We start from the raw sequence: 21,755 nt of genomic DNA on the forward strand, positions 1-21,755 counted from the left end.
TTTTTATGCAATATAAAATGTGTGAATTTATTAAAACTTATTAGTATATAAAGTTTATATCTTTATCCCCAACTCACTTAACCCAAAGTTACATAATAAATGAACCATTGTAGATAACTTTTACACCAAACAGTACTTGTTTGAATTTTGTTATAAATAGAGCATACTTATTGTTAATATGAAAAATAGTGAATTTGTAGTGTAAACTTAGTCATCTGACACTTTTTACTTTTTAACAAAATTCAATGTAAATTTTTTATATAAAAAAATTCAAAGTTATTGAGTTTAATAGGATTTTTATAGAAGTTGATAACTTAAAATGAGTAAAAAGACTATTTTACAAAAAATGTATCTTTAATATTTTATAATAAGTCAACCAACAATATTTAGTTGTTCTACCATAAAAAAGTAGATTGAAATTTTTTTGAACAACCTCTTTTTTTTTTAAATTTTTTAACTCTAACTTTTTATTTTTCTTTCTTTTTTCTTTTCTTTAGAGTTTTAGCTTTAACCCCAAAAGAAATTTAAATTATAAAAAAATATCCTCTGAAAATTTGTTGTCTCTAGCTCTTAAAAAACAAATTTTTGAAATTCTTGGTTCTTTTTAAAACTTATAATAAAATTCTAGATGAGAAATTAGAGGCTTTCTATACCTAGCCCATATAGTCATTAAGTTCTCTAAAAAGTTTATCATACATCTCAAAAGCTAATTTCCTTTTTTCTATAAAAAATTATTCAAATATAATACTTCAATTAAATTTTGATCAGGTTTGCCAAATAACCTGAAAAACCAGGAATTTTAACAATTTTAACATCAGGGCTGCCAAAAAACCTAGAAAATTTGGAATTTGATAATTTAGGCTAAAAAACCTGGAAAAACCTAGAATTTGAGAAAGTTTGATAAAAAAACTTGGAATTTTGAACAAAAATCACTAAAAACCCTTGGAAAAATTTTATTTACCTGGTTTTAACCATTTTAACATGTCAAATAGAATATTTTGATTTGAAACAAAAAATATACCATATAGATATTTTTTTTTGTCATCATCAATTTTTTTTTATTAAAAAACAGCTTTACAGCATCTTCTCAATGTTTTTATGTTACTTAACACAGTTTTTAACCTTAAACTTAACTTTAAACTAAAAATAGACTCAAAAGTGTGCAATTTTAAGAACCTGGAGGAAATTTTGAAAACCTTAAGAAAATTTACCAAAAAAATTTGGCAACCCTGTTTAATATAAGAGCAAAAGTCATTTAATAAAAATATGTAATTAATTGTATTAAAGTTAATAAAAAAAATGACATACAAAATATATTATCTAATCTTAGATTGAAGACTATAAAAAATTGTTATTTATTGGTTTTTGAATTTATTTTAATCAATTTTTCACTAAATAAGTAATTAGTAAGATCCTCAGTTGTCATTTTCTTCAAAAAAAAAAAGTTTATTAAATAGAAAGTTATGAATATAATTGTAAACTTAGAATTTTAGAACTTGATAATTTATGCAAAAATAATCTAGAATTCAAGAAATTAAAAAAAAGCCTTGTAAAAACTGGTATTTTGAAGAAAAATCACTTAAATCCTAGAAAAACCTAAAATTATAAATATTTTTTACCTGTTAAATTGTGAAAATGTGGTTAGATACTAAAATTCTACCATAAAGGTTCATTTTTTTTTGATTTAATTCAGAATTTTAATTTTTATTAAAGACTTTTAAAGTAGCATTACAGTATTTTATAAGTAATTTCACACAATTTAATAAAGTTTTTTACCTCAAGTTAAATTTTGAACTAAAAATGGACAAGAAAACTTGAACTTTTAAAAATCTAAAAGAAAGTCAGAAATAAGGAAAACATTTTCAAAAATATTCAGGCAACCCTAATTGTATTATTTTGACCTCTGGTTAATATAAAAATTATTTGTCTGACTGTAAGCAAAATTTATTTCGCCTGGTATTGTATAAAATATAAGTTGTATAAGTTTTTACTAAAAACTTTTTTTACATTCGCTTATATGTGAAGTTTATCTGTTTGTGTGGATACATTAAAACTAGTTCAATTAACCTGTAGATTTGTGCTATAAAATGTGGTTACCAAATAGTGAAAACTAGAGGTGGGCAAAGTAAATGGAATGCAGCCTGCAAAAAGTAAAACTGCAACCCCTAAGTATGTAAGTCTGACCTGCTAAACTAAATTTTGAAACTTACATTGGATATTATAAGAATTAAATTAAAGGTAAGAAAGGATCTTAGGTATAGCCTTTTTTTTTAATTTGATCTTATTTTATATAGTTTTTACTAAGCTACAAGATGCTTTTTACAGATTTAAAAAATTCAAAATAATTTTTGAGATATAGCCGGTCAAAGTCTGAGGCAACAATAGGATCCTTATGGGAGAGGCAAACAAAAACGGCAAATAACTAGAAATTACTAAAAATCTATCTTCTTATACTTTTTTTGAGATAATTGCCTCAAACTAAAAATTTTTTTTTGTTTATTTTTAATATTTTAATTTTTTAACCTTTTTTAAATTATTTCTGACAGATATTTTAAAATATTGCAAGGAACATTTCCTGAAAGTTTGAGGTAGTTATCTCAAAAAACGTAGAAGGAGATAAATTTTTAGTGATTTCTAGTTATTTGCGGTTTTAGTTTGCGCCTCCCATAAGGTTCCTATTGTTGCCTCTAACTTTGACCGGCTTTATCTCAAAAATTATTTTGAATTTTTAAAATCTATAAAAAGCATCTGGTAGCTTAGTAAAAACTATATAAAATAAGATCAAATTTCAAAAAAAAGGTGTTTACCCCTCCCCCCTATGCCCTTGATTACATAAATTTAGTCATTAAAAGTATTAAAAAGTGTAAAGAAGAGTAGTTTATTTACCATTCACAACTTGACTCAGGTCCTAAATGAATTTGTATTCTACGAGGTTCAAGTTTTTACTGTTTTAAAAAAAAGTTTAATTTTTTAATTTTTTTTTTAGTTAATTGAGTTTTGCTCAAATAGTTAACAGTGCATTAAATAAATGTTTTTATTCACACAAAAATTACCTATTGGCACTGTGTCATTATTAACTTTTATTTTATGTTCTATTTCTAACTTAAAACTTTTAATACTTTACGGTTAAAAAAAGTGTAGGTTTTAAAACAAGATATCAAGTTTAAAAAAGTAATGTACAGGGTTTGTGCGCGTCAGGCTAAATCAGGCTAAGTCAGGCTAAATCAGTTTTTTTATTTAAAAATTTTAGAATCTCAGTTTTTCTCAGTTCAAATGCTAGAAAATGTTTGATTAAAAAAAAGAGAAATCTTTTTTAGATCAAATTGAAATGTGAATTTATTTCTAATTAAAGATTTAGTCAATAACGACAAAATCAGTCAGTATTTGTAAAAATAAATGCTTAAAACATTTTGTTGAATCTCTAAAAAATTTCAAGAATCTTCATCATTTTGTTTTTAGTAGATTATATATGTAATAATTATGAAAATTCATAGAAAAAATACAGTTTAAACATTATAGTTTAGTTCAACATCTTAGCTGTTTGTTTGAATTTTAATACTCGTGTAAGCGTTTCATTTTAAACTTTAATAAAACCTGACAATGCACGTTGCACCTCGTTTTATTATAAATCTTCTGGTTATAATGTTTTTACAAAGTGCTTAAAGTGTGCTTAAATTGTGCTATTGTTAAATTAAATTTAACTTTTACTTAGTGCTTAAATTGAACAATTTGTGTTTAGTAATATGTATTAAATTTTTACACTAGTAATAGATTAGATATAACACTTATTTTAAAAATTATCACAGAATTTGTTATGTTAAGGACATATGGGGGTCAATCACCTTTTTCACAATTTAGTCTTATTTTATTGAGTTGAAGCTAAGCTATGAGTTGCTTTTTGCAGATTTTTAAAGCTCAAAATGTTTTAGAGATAAAGCTGGTTGAAGTCGGAGACTACAATAGTACTAATCAAAACCCCATAATACCTAAAATGACTTCTAAAGAGGATTTTTCTTACTTTGAAAAAATGTCAGGCTAAATTGGTCTCAGTCAGGCTAAATGAAAAAAGTTTCGTGCACGAACCCTGAATGTATCCACAGCCTCTTTGAGTTCTTGAACATCCTTGAATTTTTAAGTTTTTGACTTGACAAAAGTCCTTTTTAGGATTTGTATAACTTTATTTGAGTTTCAATATCTAAATTAAAAATAATATTTGGCATATATATTAATTAAGTATCATACTATTATATATAATAATTTTAATTATTATTTTGACTATCAAAAGTTTAGTAAATCGATACCTGCAGAGTATCTTTTTTGATAGTTTGTTTAAGTTTTGTATAGATATAATTCAAATTTTTGAGATGAATAACACCTGATTTGTGTTGCATTTAATTAGAATATTTAGTAAATATCAATGATGTTTTTATACTTAAATGTTTTTAAGAACCTATAAACTAAATGAAATGTATCTTAAAACTACATAATAACTATATAAAAATTTAAAATTTTTCAACTATTTTATGTTGTCTCTTAATCTTGATTTAATTCTTAAAATGGCTTAAGTTCTTACATTTAAGACGCAATTTAAATATATAAAATTTTGATGGTTTGAAAAAGTGCGACAATCTTGTTAAATAAAAGTAAATTAAATCATCTCAATTGGTGTAGGATATGTTGCTCTACTGCCTGAATACTGCTGATTAAAGATTATAGAAAATATTTTTACAAGGGAGATATAACTTAGGAAAAATTATTCTTTAAAGAAAAGATAGTAAATTAAATTCAAAGTATTTCTAATCTCTGTGTATTAACTAAAAATATGAACATTGAATACAAAAGTTTATTTAATCTAAATAAATTTTGAGAATTTTTGATTTATTAAGATGTTTTATTAATTTTTTTTTTAATTTTTGAATAAAAGGCATTATATTTTTAAGTAATACTTTTTACCACTTAAAATTAAAAAAAAAGTTATATATGTTTTAAATGATTATTTATTTAATTTCAAAATGAAAACCAAAACATAAATTTTTTACATTGAGTCCTTTACCCATAAATTAATTCAAATTTTTAGAAACACTAAAAAACTAAAAACGTAAAGCAAGCTTGAAAATTTGGCTCTTCTTTTAAAGATATAAGTAACTCCAGTTTTATAAATGACTCAAACTTTTGATAAACATAAATTAATGATCAAAGCTAAATATTCTGTTAGAATTCATTAAATTTTAAATAATATTTATTTTCTAATTATATCTAAGTATGATTGAAATATACAAATAAATATTCTGAAAAAGGTTAAAAGTTATGGCTTCTCTTTTTTAAAAAGTATCCTAAAGAATTAGAAAAATGAAATTAATTAGAAGTCTAAAAATTATCAAGTTACAAAAATAGGTTATCAAGTACTTTTAACTACTAGATTTTAAAATTTAAGTTTGACTAGTACTTTATGTTGATTTGATAAAACATGTTATAAAAAGTTTGTAAATTTGTTAAAAAATTTTTTTGTATATATAAGTAATTTTTTTTTAAATTTGATTTATAAAAAGTGGATATCTTTCTACCTTCTTCAAATAATAAAAAAATGAAAGTTTTAGTTGATTTTGTTTGTTGAAGTCCTTATTTTTGGCAAATACCACAAAATACCCTGTGCAAAATTTTAGATGGTTTGATAAAATTTTCACCTTGGCACCATTCAACTATCTGAAAACCACCATAATGCAAACTGTATAGGACCTAAAAAATGCAATGTTATGATTTTTAGCTGCAAGTTTTTTAAATCTCGCAATTATCATAAAAGCACACAGTGCACAGTTTAAGACAAATTAAAAAAAAAGTTTAATAGAGGCACTTCTTGATTAAAAAACTGAAAATTCAAGAAAACTTACAAAAAGTAGATAGAAATTAAATGAAAGCAAGAAGTGCTTCTATAAAACACTTTTTAGATAGTCTTAAGTTGTGAACAATGTGTTTTTGTGATGATTACCACATGTAAAAAAAACTTCCAGCTAAAAACTTCACATTTTTTGGGTCCCATACAGTTTGCACCGGGTGGTTTTTTCTTCAGATAAATGAATGGTGCCATTATAAAAGTTTCTTCAAAATATCTAAAATTTTTCACAGGGTGTTTTTGGGGTATTTGCCAAGTGTAAGTGATTTTCATCTGAAAACACAAACATGGTTGCCAAAAAACCTTAAAAACTGGTAAAACCTGGAATTTAACAATTTAGGCTAAAAAACTTGGAAAAACCTAGAATTTGAGAAATAAAAAAAAAACCTGGAATTTTCAACAATTTTAACATGATTAAGTAGTGAAATTTCGATTTTACTCCAAAAATCTATAGTAAAGATAAAAAAAATTGTCATCATCAAACATTTTTTTTAATATAAAACTTATTTAAAGTAGCTTTAGAGTATCTTTTCAAAGTTTTATACTACTTAACCCAGTTTCTTATATTAAACTTAACTTTAAACTAAATGTGTCCTTATGAAAACCTGGAAAAAATTTTCCAAAAATATTTGGCTTCCCTGTCAGAGGTTACCCTAATGGACATACATACTGAAGAAAAAAAGCAATTTTAAAATACCTTTATAGTTTACAAAGTATTTGTTTTTACAAAATTATCAAATTTAATTACTCATTTTATAAAACAAACACAGATGTCACAAAGTTAGGAAAATCAGGAAATTGAAAAAAAAAGACAAAAGTCAGGAAATTTGATATAGACATGCTCTTATTAAGAAAGTTTATCGTCACTAAAAAACTGTATTTTTATAATGTTATTTTCTAAAAATTTTTTTTTTCATTCATCTTTTTTCAGGGCCTTATTGAGTTTTTGTAATAAATTAAAACCTTACAAGTGTTTGGTTATGCATTTTTGAAACGATTGTAATTAAGAATTTGATTAAAAGAAGTCAGGAAATTTTTTCAGCTCAATCTGTGGAAACTCTGAATAGAAATACTTAATTTTATTAAAAATAATTTATATCTTTTCTACTTGTTCAACTCAACTTTTAAAATGTTTGTATTGATTTGCTTTATTTTTACTTAAAAATACTTTTAGTGGTAGTAATTTTCTTTGCTTACATATTCAGGGTTGCCACAAAGTCAGGAAAATCCGGAAAAATGAGAAATATTGACAAAAGTCAGGAAAAAAGGGAGTTTTTGAAAAAATGTCAGGAAAAGTCAGGAAACTTAATATAAACATGCTCATAATAAGAAGAAGGTTTATTATCACAATAAACAGCTTTTTGCTAATGTAATTTTTAAAAAAAATATTTTGCAACTAATTTTTTTTTTCAGGGTCTAATTGAGTTTTTGGGAAAAATCAAATCTTCTATGATCTCACTAGTGTATTTGCTAACTGGTAAAGATACAAGTATTTTGCTTATAGAGCTGTTAATTGCATATACATCGATCATACATATATAGGTTAAATAGTGCAATGGAAGTTATATGATTGAATCCAGCCAAAGAGCTGTTGTTATAATCTGTATAAAATTAAGATTTAAAACTTCACATAATTCCATGTCTTTGTTTATATATTTTTGTATTGGTTTTAATTAAGAATTTGATCAAAAAATATGAAATTATTTTTTCACCTCTATCCTGCGTAATAAGTATTACTAGTATCTTAAAAAAAACTTAGCTTTACATTTGATATCTTATTTTACTTTCTTTGTAGTAATAATTGTAATTGATTTAACTTTTTAGAACAAACAACTTGACCAGATGTTTCAAGTTGAAAAAATGTTTGATTGAAAGTTTAAAAACTATTATTAAATAACATAGTAACTGTTTTAATTTTTTTTACTTGTATTTTTTAAAGTAATTTTTAAATTTAAAAGATAGCCTAGTTTAAGAATTACAATCAATATGAATCAACTTTAATTTTCAAGTTGCCTTATATTTTATGAACAGCTAATTCTATTTTACTCAAAATAATTAAATTTAAAAGAAAAAAAAATGAAAATTATTTCATTCATTGCTGATAACAAATAAATATACTTAAATAGTTTTCTGATTGTAAATTAATTTCATACTTTTTACTATTTTGATAATTTTTTTGACATATATTTACTTTATATTTTTTAATTAATTTATGTTTTAAAAGTGCAGTAAAACCATGTTTTGCTAAATTAGGATTGCTACATACTCAGGCTAGCTTGAGCTGCAAAAAATAACAGTCTAACCCAGGCTAGTTTTTTTTTGAGAAGCTCCAGCTAGTTATAAGATTTTTCAAGCAACTTAGCAAGTGTTTTTTAGAGTTTCAAGTTGATTTATTAAACTGACTTAAATATTCTGGTATTTTGTAGTTGTTTTATGTTCTACTTTTTCCTTATTAAAGTTTTTCTAAAGTTTATTTTATTATTAGGTTCAATTTTCTGCCATGCTCAGAGTGTATATTATATATGTATAAACATTTATTTCATTATATCATAAACAACAGTTTTATAAAGCTGTTTCGTGTATGAGATATTTCTATTTCATATAATCCTCAGTAAAGCTTAAGTTCATTAAACATGTTTTGCTACTAAAATTTTATTTGTATTTAGCTTGTATTTAACTCCAATTTAACTTGTCAATTTAACTAAAAAATATTTATATATGCATAAATATATATGTATAAGTCCCTGCTCTTTATTTTAAACAAAGTATAAGTAAGTATAAACCAGAAACAGTGGTTCCCAACATCCTAAACAACTACACACTTGACCACCAAAAAACAGTGTTCACATTAAGTTACTCAAAATATTTTTTTTTTACAGTTATTTTTAAATTATAAATTAATAATTGAAAGTATCTTTTAATGTCTTAGTTGTGTTTATAGTTGCATGACATACTGAAAATAGCTGATTAGTATGAAATATAGTATGAATAAGACTGATTGTGCATATACTCAAATATATAACTTTACCTCCAAGATTTTTCTGTTGACACTAAATTAAAGATAATTGTGCCAAAAGCACAAAAGTTTTTTTAAACTTAAGCTGACTCAGGCTCTATTTTGGTAACTCAGACTATTTTTTGCCTTAAATAATGGCAACCCTGTTTATAATATATGCATAAAATAGTTTTTATTAAGCAAATGTTCTAGTTTTTAAATATCGAACTTTCTTAATAATTTATTTAAAAGCACTTAAAGTGTGCTCTATGGAAAGTGATTAAGTTTATATAATCACATTATTTTCTATATATATATATAATATAAAAATCAAACCCAAAAAAAATTGATCAAAAACTATTAAATATTTTAAAGTTTTCATTCTACTTATATGTTTTCTTAAGTCTTTGACAGAAAGAATTAATTTTTTCTCTATAAACATAATATTAACAAAGTTAAAAAATATTTTATAAATAAGATAATAAGTGCATAATCATAAACACAAATTTTTAACAGAATGTTTAATTAGCTTTGGTATGAGCTATTTCCGTCAAGCCTTCTACAAAGTCTCTGATTACATTGCATCCAAATCATCAAACAGCCCTTACAAATTTTTGCCACACTCATTTTTGTTTGGTGCCGCAATCGAGTTGTTTATGATCAAAGCTCCTCTGGCTGGTAAGGGAGAGACATTTTACGACGTTGCAAGAAGAAAAGAGTCAGAAAAAAGGTGGAAGGTTCTACACAAGTCTCTTCCACAAGAACTCAGTACTGAAGAAATAAAGGATACTAAGGTAGAAGCTCCAGTTGAAACTGTAGAAGAAGTTCAGTCAAGGGTGTTAGAACCTCCTATTCAAACTGAAAAAAAAATACCAGGAACTCCTATTGAAATTGAAAAAGTTTCATCAGAAACTTCAGTTGAAGTTTAAGATCCATAAAAGCTCAAGTTGAGATTCAAGGAGAAGTGAAATTGGAAAACTTGTAAAAACAAAATTTTCGCAGACAAATTTATTCTAAAAACAACGAACATGCCGTTTGGGTTGTCAAGAACTAAGTACGTTAAAGTTGTATGCTCCTATATCTTAGCTACAGTGGCAGGAGCTGAAGTTGTACACCAATATTACAGACCTGATCTAACAATCCCTGCGATCCCGCCAAAAAAAGGAGAACTAAAAACAGAGTTATTTTACAATTATGATAAAACTAAGGATGACTGATTTAATTTTATGCTAACTTAAATATTACAATGTATTAAACTTGTTTCAAAATAAGAATTTTTTTTTTTGTATTGTGTTTTCATAAATTTACATAATGCATTCATTAGGTAAAAAAATATTCTAGATACCTTTTTAAAAATACCTTTATAATAGGGGTAACTATACTTTAAAATTTAAGTTATTCATATACTTGATTGTATTAGAAGTGTTATACTTTGCATGTACACTAATTATGATATAATACTTAAGTAATCTGTTTAAGCATGAACAAATTTGATTTATAATCTTTATTATTACAGAAGTAATATAAGATTAAAACGTGTTAAAGTTTCAATTGAAAGTTACCAAAAGAATTATAACAGAAAAAGTAAGTTTTCAAACTTAAGTTTTTGATAATACTATAATTTTAATCTGTTATTATTTAACTTTTAGTGACTTTGATACTTTTATCTGTTTAAATAAAAATAGAAGCACTAATTAACAGGAAAAAAAAAACAAGTTAGCAATTTTTTTTGTTTTGTTAAGATTTAAGTTTCTGAGCTGTCTTCAGGGTTTCCAAAAAACATGGAATCCTGGCAAAACCTGAAATTTGAGAATTTTTGAATAAAACTTGTAATTTTAAACGAAAATCACTAAAAAATCTGGAACTTTAAACAATTTTTACATGCTAAGCAGTAAAATTTCGATTTGCACAAAAAATATATTATATAGATGAATTTTTATTGTCTTCATCAAAAATGTTTTGTTAAAAAACACTTTTAAATAAGCTGTAAGATATGTTTTCAATGTTGTTATACTACTTAACACAGTTTTTCACCTTAAACTTAATTTTAAACTAATTATAGACCCTATAACGTGTATTTTTAAAAACCTGGAAGAAATTTTGAAAACTTGGAGAAAATTTGTCAAAAACATTTGGCAACCCTGTGTCTGATTCAATAAAATTTTTAATTTTGTACCTAAATTTATTGCTTATATACTAAAAACTTACTCAAGCGTGAAAAAAAGTTTTACTAACTTGTATTTTAGAAACTAATGCTTAATTTTTTTATAAATTCTTATTATGGTAAGTATAAGTTTATTAACAAATTTTTTAATGATTTTACAAAATTAAAAAAATATGCATAAAGTAAAAAACACAATAGTAATGTTGTAAGTCATAAAAAAGTCCTAGTATAGACCAAAGAGTAACAGAAGCATTTATAAAAGACTCCTAATGTTCAGATCCTTCAGATCCTTTTTTCAGTTTTGTATTAAGTATTTAGCTTGGTATCTGCATAAGACCACGAATTATTTTGTTTTGTACACACAATTTTCGTCTTGTTTAGGTATTGTTAAGGCTTCCATTCAACTTAGTTTGTAAGTTGCTTTACCTAGTTTTTATATCTCTAGTTGTTGTTTTAATACTCTATTCAATTTCATACTTTTAGTACATGTGTTTTAGTTTATGTACTAACTTCGACATTCCAGTTGCGTTTATGTAATTTTCTTTTCTTTTCCGAGATGGTTTTATGTGTTGCTTTATGGTTTTTAATTAGTTTAGTTTTTGTTTCATAGATTTAATTTTTATTTCTGCAATCATTTCATTTTACAAGGCATTAAATAAATTTTGTTCTATATTGCTCATCAAAAGGTGATTTATTAATACTTATTTTGTGATATTAATTTAGTACATTACTTTAAAGTCCTAAAGTATTTGTGGTTTATTAAATTTTACAGTTTTGTATCACTACAATCTATTGTATGACCTTTTAAAATGTTGATTTTTTTTTCACAGCTTCAACATGCCAGCTTCAACAGCAATAAAACACAGAGAAACCAACAAGTTTCGCTTTAAGACGTTCAACGACCGGATCCGCGAGATCAACCAGCGCAAGAATGTGAAGCGCATCAAGGCCGACCGCAAGGACGTACCTGCAGGCCAGCTGAGCGAGCTGTACATGGCCATGGTGAAGTGGAAGGACCTGGACCTGAGCGCGCACCACAAGAACTTCAGGCGGGAGATCTACCTGAAGCACAAGACGCTGGCTCTGGTCATGGCCAACAAGGGCCTCATCATCCAGGCTCTCAGGACCCACCTGAAAGTGAAGAACTCTCTCGCTGTGCAGTCCCTGCTCGAGATGTTGGTGGCGGTGTGCGAGGACCTGCACGATGACTTCTACCCATACTACGGCGAGTTTTTTCAAATTCTTATATCCTTGCTTCACACGAAAGATTCGGAGCAAATCGAATGGGTGTTTATTTGCTTGACCCAGCTTTCCCACTTGCTAAAACGACAAATTAAGGACGACCTGCTCAATGTGTTAGAGATATACTCTTCAATTTTTGTAGGTTTTCACCAAGAATACATTTTCACTTTTGCCTCACAAAGTTTTTCATACTTGTTCAGAAAGGCATGCAACTACAAACAAATTCTTGAAAAACTATTTACTGTTTTTGATAATCCAAAATGCTCTCCGGATGGTATTTCAAGAGTAGTTTTCGAAATCGTCAGACTAGACTCGGGACACTTTGATTCTTGTGTTGATAAGGTTTTACTTGGTTTACTTGACTTTTTAGATTCTAATGAAAGTAATGGTGAAAAAGTTTTTTCTTGTATTCTAAAAAGTTTTGAACTTATGGTAAAACATATAAAAGTTCAAAATATTCAAAAGCAAACTGACTTTTCGCGTTCTAAAACAATCTTAAAGCACATAATTCAAAAAGTTAGTTCGTGTTGTGACACAATATGTCAAGAAAACTCCATAGTTCTTACAAGATGTTGTAAACTTCTTAAAGTTTATTCAGATGTTAACAAAGGTGCTAAGTTGTATGACAGAGAGCTTATTGAAAGTACTTATGCAAGTATAATTGGTGCAGCATGCAAAGTAAAGAGTACTGAGTTGAATCACGAAATTTGTAATTTAGCTGCCAGTTTTATGAAATGTAATAATTTAAAAAAAGATAAGTCATTTTTTTCTCACAAAATAATATTTTCTCCTGTTGAATTGCGTTTTGAGTTCAGTGTTTTAGCTGAGTTTTGGAAACAGCTTTTTAAAATAAACCCTGAGAACTTAAAATTAGACCTTGAGTCGTTTTGCACTGAATCTTTAGATCTGACTTTGGCTGTCAATAAACACGAAGTTATCAATCTTTTAGTTGACTGGAGCCTGAGAAACGATTCCATTCCTACCTGCTATCAACAAATAAACTCATTTTTTCCAACTTTGTTTCATTTCGGTAGCAAGAATCATGTTTTAGGCAAAACTATCACTGAAATATTAAAAGACCCTTGCAGTAGCCACCAGCAAGTTTGGAACGCATTAATACTTGCGACAAGGGTCAATTCAATGCCTAAAGGCACCGGCGAGTTAGCATTGCAACTAACTGAAAGTTTTTTGACAAAGAAAGATGAACATTCGTTCGGAATGGCGGTAGCAAGTATTCAACTTTATTGCACTTGCACTAAAAAAGTTATAGGCAGCGAGTTTGATAGCATTACTGAAAACTTGATTGAGTATGCAAATGAATGTAGCGAATCTCTTAGTTTCCTTTTTTGCTTGGACACTGTTATTAACAAAAGCAACGCGGCCAAAAGCACAATATCAGAATGCGCTCCCGTGAAGACGATTCTTTTAAAGAACTTGTCAAGCGCGAACAGGAAAGTGTTGCCAATAACTCTGAATATATTAAAATGCATTGCAACGGAAGATAACCTCGATGTCTATGATAGCTTGATCACCGCCATTGCAGTAGAAGACCACGACACTCGCACAAAGTTTGCAAGCTTTCAAAGAGTCAGTGCCGATGAAGGCGAGTTCACCAACTTGACTTCATTTCAAAAACAAGCAGTTGTTCGCGTGTTGGTTTCTCAGTTCTATCTCAATTGCAGCGACGCTTGGCCAAGAGCCAGAAAAGTCTTAAAGTCGTTTTCCGAAGTCAGTTCTGCTAGAACAGATGAGTTTTGGCAGATTTTGTTTGAAATGTTGCCTGTAGCGTTTGAAAACGCCAAAAATTCCAAGTGGTGGATGAAGTCTGAACAACAAAAGACAGAAAGCGAAATAGACTCGTGTGGTGAAAGTCATTTTGACAAGTTTGTTGATGACCAGAAGAGTCTTGAGAGGATCGATCACTTTAACTTTCGCCTGCAACTAGTCAAAGCTGTAGGTAGTCTGTACAACAAGAACAAAAACAAGCAGGTTAGTCCGATAATAGAAAGTTTTAACAAGCTTTTGGTGGATTTGCTTTTCAGTTACCTTGATCACGAGTGTTACCTAGATCATGAGTACTCGTTGGCTGATAGTTTGAAAATGTGTCCTCAAAATTTGTCTGATAGCTATTTGAAATATGAGGCGGAGGACAAAAAAGTTTTCAGAAAACGTGATTCCGTTGAAACTCTTGTGGAAATTCTGGAAGTTTTTTCTCATTTTAAAAAACTGATTACAGTGGCAAGGAGCGACGACCTGAAGGAGCTGTACGCAGCTTTCCTCACCCATCATAACCTTAAACTGCAGCGTGTCGCACTAAAGTGCGTGAAGACGTTTGAAATAAAACACCTTTCAGTGCTAATGAGCTTCAAGGACTTTCAGGACCCGAAAAGCAACGAGCCCAAGCCTAAAGAACTGTTGAACTTCAAGGACAGCCTGACCAACTTCGATTTCAGAGGGTTAACCGAGGAGCAAAGAAAATGTGTTATGCCGGTTCTTTTGCGATTGCTGTACGGAAGAATGCGATCGAGTATTGGCGGTGCGTCTACGGGAAAAGATCATGCTAAAGAAAGGAGACAGTTCATCATAAGGTTTGTTGCTGTTCTGGAAAACCCAGAATATTTGGAAACGTTCTTTGATCTTATGCTTAAGCCCATCGAGGTTTTCTTTACTGGTAGAAAAAAGCCAGACGCAGAGTCAGATCTGCTACGAACTGTTCTTAAGACAAAGCAGAATGCCGAAGAAACTTTCCAATGCGTTCCCATTAAAAAGCAGTTTGGTTTTTTCGGAACATTGGAAACTTATTTCAAGTATATGAGAGCGGATATTGATATAGCAGTTTTCAATAATTTGTTTCAAACTCTTCTGTGCATGGTCGCTTCAGCACTTACGTTAAACAAAAATATTATGCCTGGAAAAGTAAGCGACAGACACAAGACTTGCTTGAAGAAACTCAAAAAAGTTAGCGCTGATACCTTTACCAGGCTTCTTGCAGCTTGGCCGGAAGATAAGTATTTGCGAGAAGAACAAGTTAATGCAATGTTTGAGGTCTTAGTAAATGATAGCTTTGAAAAATTGCTTAACGAAAACATTGACTCTCCTACAGTCGAGTTGAAGTTAATGATAGAACTGACCAAACGATTAAGGTTTTATCCTTTGTTAGCAAAGAAAATAAATGGAAAAGCTTATAGCTCAGTAGCTGATGCGCTTATATCAGTACTAGTAAAAAAAAGGGAAGTCCATACTTCCATTTGCGACTACATTACAGAAGCTTTTGTTGAAATGCTCACTTCCGAAAATATTGAAGGCAGCGAAGACTTTGTATCCTTGGAAGACTGTGGAGTTTTGTTGAAAAACACTGGTGACCTTTCTATAAGTTGCAGCGCAGAAAGTCTTTTCGAACCTTCAAAATTCAGCTTGATCCTTTTGAAGCCCCACATACCGGAAGTCATCAAATACTTCTCGCAGAGGCTCAACGACAAAAAAAAATCCACCGCTTCGTCCAGTGAACTGAAGCTTATTTCGATTTTTAGCGAGCACGTCGACGCCGGTGACAAGGACCTCCTGCACACCCTGTCCAAAATACTCATTAAGAACGCGTTGGAAAAGTGCCGCTCGTCGCGCGACGTCAAGAACCTCTCGCTGTCTCTTGACACGCTCTACTACGTAATGCAGTCGCCTAGCCTGCTCAACCACATGGCGCCGCTCTTTTCCAAAGTTCACGACGGCAAGACGCGCCAGGACCTGGTGAGGATCGTGCAGCGCGCGTGCGAGAACGATAGCAAGTACAAGTGGACGAGCGAGATCGTCGCCTACATAAACAAGTACGACTCGCGGCGGTTGGAGTTTGAGGTGGACTTCAACGCGCGCAACATCGGCTTTGAAAGGCTCATCGACGCGCTGCAGAACGACGCAGAGAGCTCGACCATTTTCGACAACAACTGCTTCGAGTACCTGCCCGTCTACCACTCGTGCCTGTTCACGCTGGCAAAGTACAGCCACGAGACGCTCTACTTCAAGGTCGAGCGTGTTTTCGAGGAAACGATAAAGAAGATCAAGCGCACCTTGGTTAAGAACCCTGAGACCGGCGAAATCGCGTACAGAATACTGATAAAAGAGCTGCTTCTTTCCGCGTGCCAGGAAGGTATGCGCTCGGGCAACAAGGACATGTTCAAGAGACAAGGCTCGAACGACGAAAGCGCCATCAAGGACCTTCAGCTGAGAAGGGAGTCGGCGATCAAGATACTCAGGATCGTCGTCTTGAACTTTCCTGAATTGCCGTCTATCAAGGGGCTGGCGCAGATGATCAACGAAAGTAACCCCGACCAGGACAGCTTCCAAAACCTGACGTCGTTGAACTTGCTGAAAAAGTCCAGGGGAATGAGGGAGTTCGCCAAGAACGTTTGCCCGTCCAGGTTCGAAACCGAGGACAACCAGGAAAAGTTGGCGCAGATAGAGCCGATTCCGAGGTCGACAGTTGTCAGGTACCTGATGCCCTTCGTCATACAGACCATTTACACCACGAAGGTGCCCAAAACGGAGAAGTACTTCACCGAGGCGGCGATGGAACTGCTGCAGAGCTGCTGCTCCGTGATGTCCTGGCCGCAAATCAAAAGGCTGATTAAAAAAACCCAGCAGCAGATCGACAAGAAGAGCCAGTCGCTGGACATCCTGCGCAAGGTCATTGCCGCTATTCCGTTCGACTTGACGGTCGTAGACGATATTGAGAGCAAGAACGTGGAAGCCGAACAAGACGAGGAAGAAGAAGAGGAAGACGAAACTAAAGAAGACGAAAATAATGAAGCCGAAGAAGAAAACGAGCAAGAGGAGGAGAGCGACTGTGAAGAAATGGAAGTGGACGAGAGCGTGAAGGAGCAGTCGCAGAAAGTCATCGACGACCTCATCAAGGACATCCTGCCCAGCCTGCGCAAGGTTCTGAGCAGGAAGGGCAAGAACAGGGACGAGGACGGGCACAAGAAGGCGCGGGTGAGGACGGATATCGAGGACGTCAAGTGCAAAATGAACCTGGTGCACACCATAGTGTCCACTCTAAGCCGCTGCCCGCCCAACATTTTGAAGGAGCAGCTGAGCTACATCGTGCTCAAGCTGACCGACTACCTGCGGCACAAGAGTTACGACGTGCGGCAGGCGGCCAGAAGAGCCGCTTGCGACTGCATCGACCTGCTCGGGCCCGATTTCCTTTTCACGGTGCTGTCGCAGCTGAGGTCGGAACTGACGCGAGGCGCGCACAAGCACGTGCTGCTGAGGTGCTGCTGCGACATGATACAGACGCTGAACAACAGCGGCAAGGCGCAGTCGGGCGACGTCGACAGGAAGACAATGATACTGATGGTGGAAATCATGCAGGAGGACCTGTTCGGCAGGCTGGGAGAAGACAAGCGGGCGGCGGAAGTTCGCGCCAAAATACCCGAGGCCAAGGGAAACGGTCACCAGAGAATTTACGAGTGCCTGCAGTTTCTCGGCTTTGCCATCGACTGCAATGAAAACTATTCGGAAACCAACCGACTTTCCAACATCAGGGCGCTGATCAACCCGTTCTACCAGCAGGCAGTAAACACGAAAGAAGCTCGCGTCAAGCACGTGATCAAAGACTCGTTTGAAAAAATCAAGGTCGGACTGATGAAAAGCACGTTTTTCGAGCCAATCGATTATTTAAACTTGGTCTACAGCTTGCTCACCGAAAACGATCTTGAGGCGTTTTTCGTCGGCAAAAAGACGGAAAAGGCAGAGAAGAAAGTGATTAAGCCGGGCATGAGGCCCGAATCTTGTTTGATTTTGAACAACGCGCCGAGAAGGCAGGGCATGAAGCCGGTGGTGAAGAACAAAAAGTCAAACCTGCACCTGATAGTCGAGTTCGCGCTGTCTCTGCTCCATCAAGTCATCACGGTGGGCGTCGGGTGCGAAGACGGCGACAAGAGAAAGATCGTTCTGTCGCTGCTGGACGAAGTCGACGAGGAGCAGGCGGAGACGAGGAACCTGCTCAACAAGCTGGTGGAAATATGCGAAAAGTGCCTCGTCGCCCAGCACAGGGAAACGGTGAAGCAGGCACTGAACTGCCTCAAGCCGTTGTTGAGAACGAACCTTAGCGAGATGCGGGCGAGGATTGAGGAAATCGCCAAGAAAATCTTCAAGATCATCGAGGACGACGACAAGGGAATGGGCGACGCGGAAACGACCAACATCGCGTTTCAGACGCTGACCACCCTCTGCAACTCGGACTACAAGGTGGCGCTGACCGACACCAACCTAAGGACGCTGATGGTGTACGCCGACGCCAAGCTGCTGGACACCGAGCAGCAGGGCAACTCGTTCAAGCTTGTCGAGGCGGTGCTGAGGCGCGGGTTCGAGAACGACGACGTAAAGAGCACGATGGCCAACATCAGGGAAATCATGATTAGGAGCCAGTCGAGCGACACCAGGGAAAGAGCGTCGCGGCTATACTTCCTCTACCTCAGGATGTTCGGGCCGAAGATGGACAAGAAAAAGTACACTCTGAACAGGCAGGTGGAGTTTGTTTTGCAGAATCTCAGCTTCGAGTACGAGGCCAACCGCCTGTCGGTCATGGACTTCATGGTGAAGTTGATCGGGGAATACCCGGACAAATACGTGGCCAGGAGCATGTACAAGGAAATCTTCGTGATTACGATGGACCGGCTGGGTAAGGACCAGGAAGAGAGGTGCAGGGAAAAGCTGGTGGAGGTGATTTATGTTCTGCTGCAGAGCATTGACAACAACCATCGCGACGAGATTTACAACAATTTTGTCATTCAGAGGTTAGCAAAAAGTTTTATATTTCAAATATTTGTTTTTACTTTTTGTTATAAATTTTATTGTAATGGAGTTTAATTTATTTTAATGTATTTTGAAAATATGCAGATACAAAAGTGGCAATGCTGAAAAAGACAACTTGGCAGCGATGATCATTCCCTTGTATTCAAAGGTGATGGGAACGAATTTTAATAAAAAACTCGGTGTAATTTTGCCACTTCTCTTGCAAAAGCTTGAAAACAACACCGCCACGGATAACGACACTGAAAGTTTGTGATTCAGTTTATATAGATACAAATTAAGTTCTCATTTTTATTTATTTATTAAGGAGTCGACCATCATGTTTAACAAAGCAGAAATCAAAAACTTTTAGTTTAAGTTCTGAAGATATATGTATATATATACAAATAGTTTGTAAAAACACAGTTTAAAACAACTTATGGCATAGGGATCCGAGATTGCCAAAAGTAGTCAATATGAAGCTAGTCAGTTTAAGAATATAAAATGTTTTTAAATCGCATAATTTTCACACATTTTTCTCAAACAACAGAGGAACTAAAGAAGAAGGACCTGGGACTGAAGTACAACTTGAACTTGGCGAAGCAGCTCATCGAAGATTGCCGCTTGCTCGATTGCAGCGGCGCGATCGGCGAGCTCGTGGAGAAAATACTGGCCAAGTGCAACGAGTTCCTGCTGCACTTGTGCGACGACATCGGCCGCGTTGCCGCAACCGTAATGACGCTTTACGTCGACCACCTCGAGCTGAAAGCTGAGAAAAACGAAAAAGTCAAGCGCCTCGGCTTTGTGAACTACCTGGCAAACAATTGTTGCAAACAGCTTAACAAGTTAGTTTTGTCTTTAAACTTTTTTTACAGTTTTCTCATAAAAAAAATACAAGGAAGTAATTAAAAACGCTGTTCGTGTAGTTGTTTCATAAACATTTTTTTGCTCATAAATTTATAACGCCCTTTTAATACACAATACCACATCATGATGTTATTGGTCAATAACCAAACGTGACTCACCAAAGCCTTTTTTGCTTAAAATAAAATCCAAGCGCGTTTTCCACCAGCTACCAGCCGGACGACGAGCTGCAGCGCATGGACCAGCTGATGGCCAACAGGAGGGTGGTGGAGACGAACCTTCACAAAGTCATACGGTACCACTGCTTGCTCGAAGACCGCGACGACCCCGAAGATAAAGACCACGATGCGCTGGTGAAGCTGGTGCGCAAGATGAACAACATGAGCAAGATCGAGCAGCTCAAGAGGCCCAAGCAGGTCCTGCAGCGCGCCTCTGTTGTCAAAGTGAGAATTTTTGTTGTTGTCACGCGTTTGAAATAACTTTAAATGATAAAAGTAATTTTTTTGTAAACTTTTAATGAATGTGTTTCATGCCATGGCTAGAAAATTGACATACAAGTTCGAACCGTTTTTATTAAAAAACAACTTTTATTCCAGGCGATTGACGTCCTGCTGGACAGCATGACGTCACGACCGTTTGACCACGTCGTCATGGTGACTCGGATGTTCGAGGCGGTGCACAGGGGTCACATGAGCAGGGCGATGCACGGGGAGGAGCAGGGAGAAGACATCAGCAAATTGAACCAGGTCAGCGCCGAGTGCAAGGACAGACTGAAGAAAAAGATCGGAAAAAAATTGTTCGATAAATTACTAACTGAAGTAAGAAACTATAAAATTTTATTTTGCATTTGTAAAGTGATGACAATTAAAATGTTGAAACTACTTGTAAATAATTTACGTGTCTAAAATTTAGAAAGGTTAATAACAAGTTTAAATCTATTTTATTAGTGCTATCTTTGTAATTTTAATTATATATGTTACATATTACTAGATTGTTTTCTTTTAGGAACTTAGAAAACTCAAAGCATTTTTATTTTCAATCAGTAATTGTTTATCATTTAAATGTGCTTATTATTTTCTTTTCCCATAGTACAGTTATTATTAGTTTACAAGAAACACCTAACAAATTTATTAACATGTTTTTAAACTTGCAAGTTCGAATTACTTTTTAAGCAAAATGTAATATTTAAGTAAAAAGAGCACTATTTGAAATTATTAAACTATATTTTTTCGATTTTCTCCGAACTTTACAAAAGTTTCATTCAAACTTGAAAAATAAATTGTTCTGACAACTGCTCTGATAAAATGAATCATGGATGTTTCTTAATTAGAACAACATTTTTTTAGGTTACTCAGCAACTATCAGATAAGAAAGAAAAAAGAAAGCAGAAGAAAATGCAACTTGAAGTTCTAAACCCTCAATTGGCTGCATTGAAAAAGATGAAACGAAATGAAAGAAAAAGAAAAAACAAAAATAACGCAAACCATTCTCATAAAAAGATGAGGGAAAGCTTTTAATTTAAATACATGTTTAGAAAAACATTGTAATGGTTTAGTATATTTTATTAGTTGTTTTAGGAAATTTTAATGTTATTAACTATTATGTTCATGTTTCAGTTTATATGATATTTAAATTCTTTAAAAACTTTTACTTTTATAGATAAATTTTAAAACTTTTAGTCTAATATTGTTTAGCAGCGTTTATATTTTTTAGAAATGATGTTTCACTAGATTAATTTTATTTCACTTACATTTTTAGAACAATTTGTATAATTATTCTTTTACTTTTTAATTTGCTTTTTATAAAGCAGAAAA

The 21,755-nt window shown here is 32.7% G+C and overlaps 2 protein-coding genes across 2 annotated transcripts; both read left to right on the forward strand.

Annotated features, from left to right (window-relative positions):
• Nucleotides 1–2,071: 2,071 nt before the first annotated feature.
• On the forward strand, nucleotides 2,072–10,397 carry LOC145849730 (uncharacterized). The gene is made up of 2 exons (XM_082954765.1): nucleotides 2,072–2,173; nucleotides 9,402–10,397. The coding sequence occupies exon 2, from the start codon at nucleotides 9,422–9,424 to the stop codon at nucleotides 9,812–9,814; it is 393 nt and encodes a 130-aa protein (XP_082810891.1). The 5' UTR covers nucleotides 2,072–2,173; nucleotides 9,402–9,421; the 3' UTR covers nucleotides 9,815–10,397.
• A 9-nt stretch (nucleotides 10,398–10,406) lies between these two features.
• On the forward strand, nucleotides 10,407–21,458 carry LOC145828472 (small subunit processome component 20 homolog). Its single transcript, XM_082936228.1, has 7 exons — nucleotides 10,407–10,469; nucleotides 11,880–19,082; nucleotides 19,186–19,346; nucleotides 19,628–19,922; nucleotides 20,150–20,384; nucleotides 20,538–20,759; nucleotides 21,288–21,458. Exons 2-7 carry the CDS (start codon nucleotides 11,887–11,889, stop codon nucleotides 21,456–21,458), a joined length of 8,280 nt encoding a protein of 2,759 aa, XP_082792354.1. The 5' UTR covers nucleotides 10,407–10,469; nucleotides 11,880–11,886.
• The last annotated feature ends 297 nt before the right edge of the window (nucleotides 21,459–21,755 follow it).

This window comes from Thalia democratica, chromosome 2, assembly GCF_965202585.1.
Source record: "Thalia democratica chromosome 2, ktThaDemo2.hap1.1, whole genome shotgun sequence".
NCBI lineage: Eukaryota > Metazoa > Chordata > Thaliacea > Salpida > Salpidae > Thalia > Thalia democratica.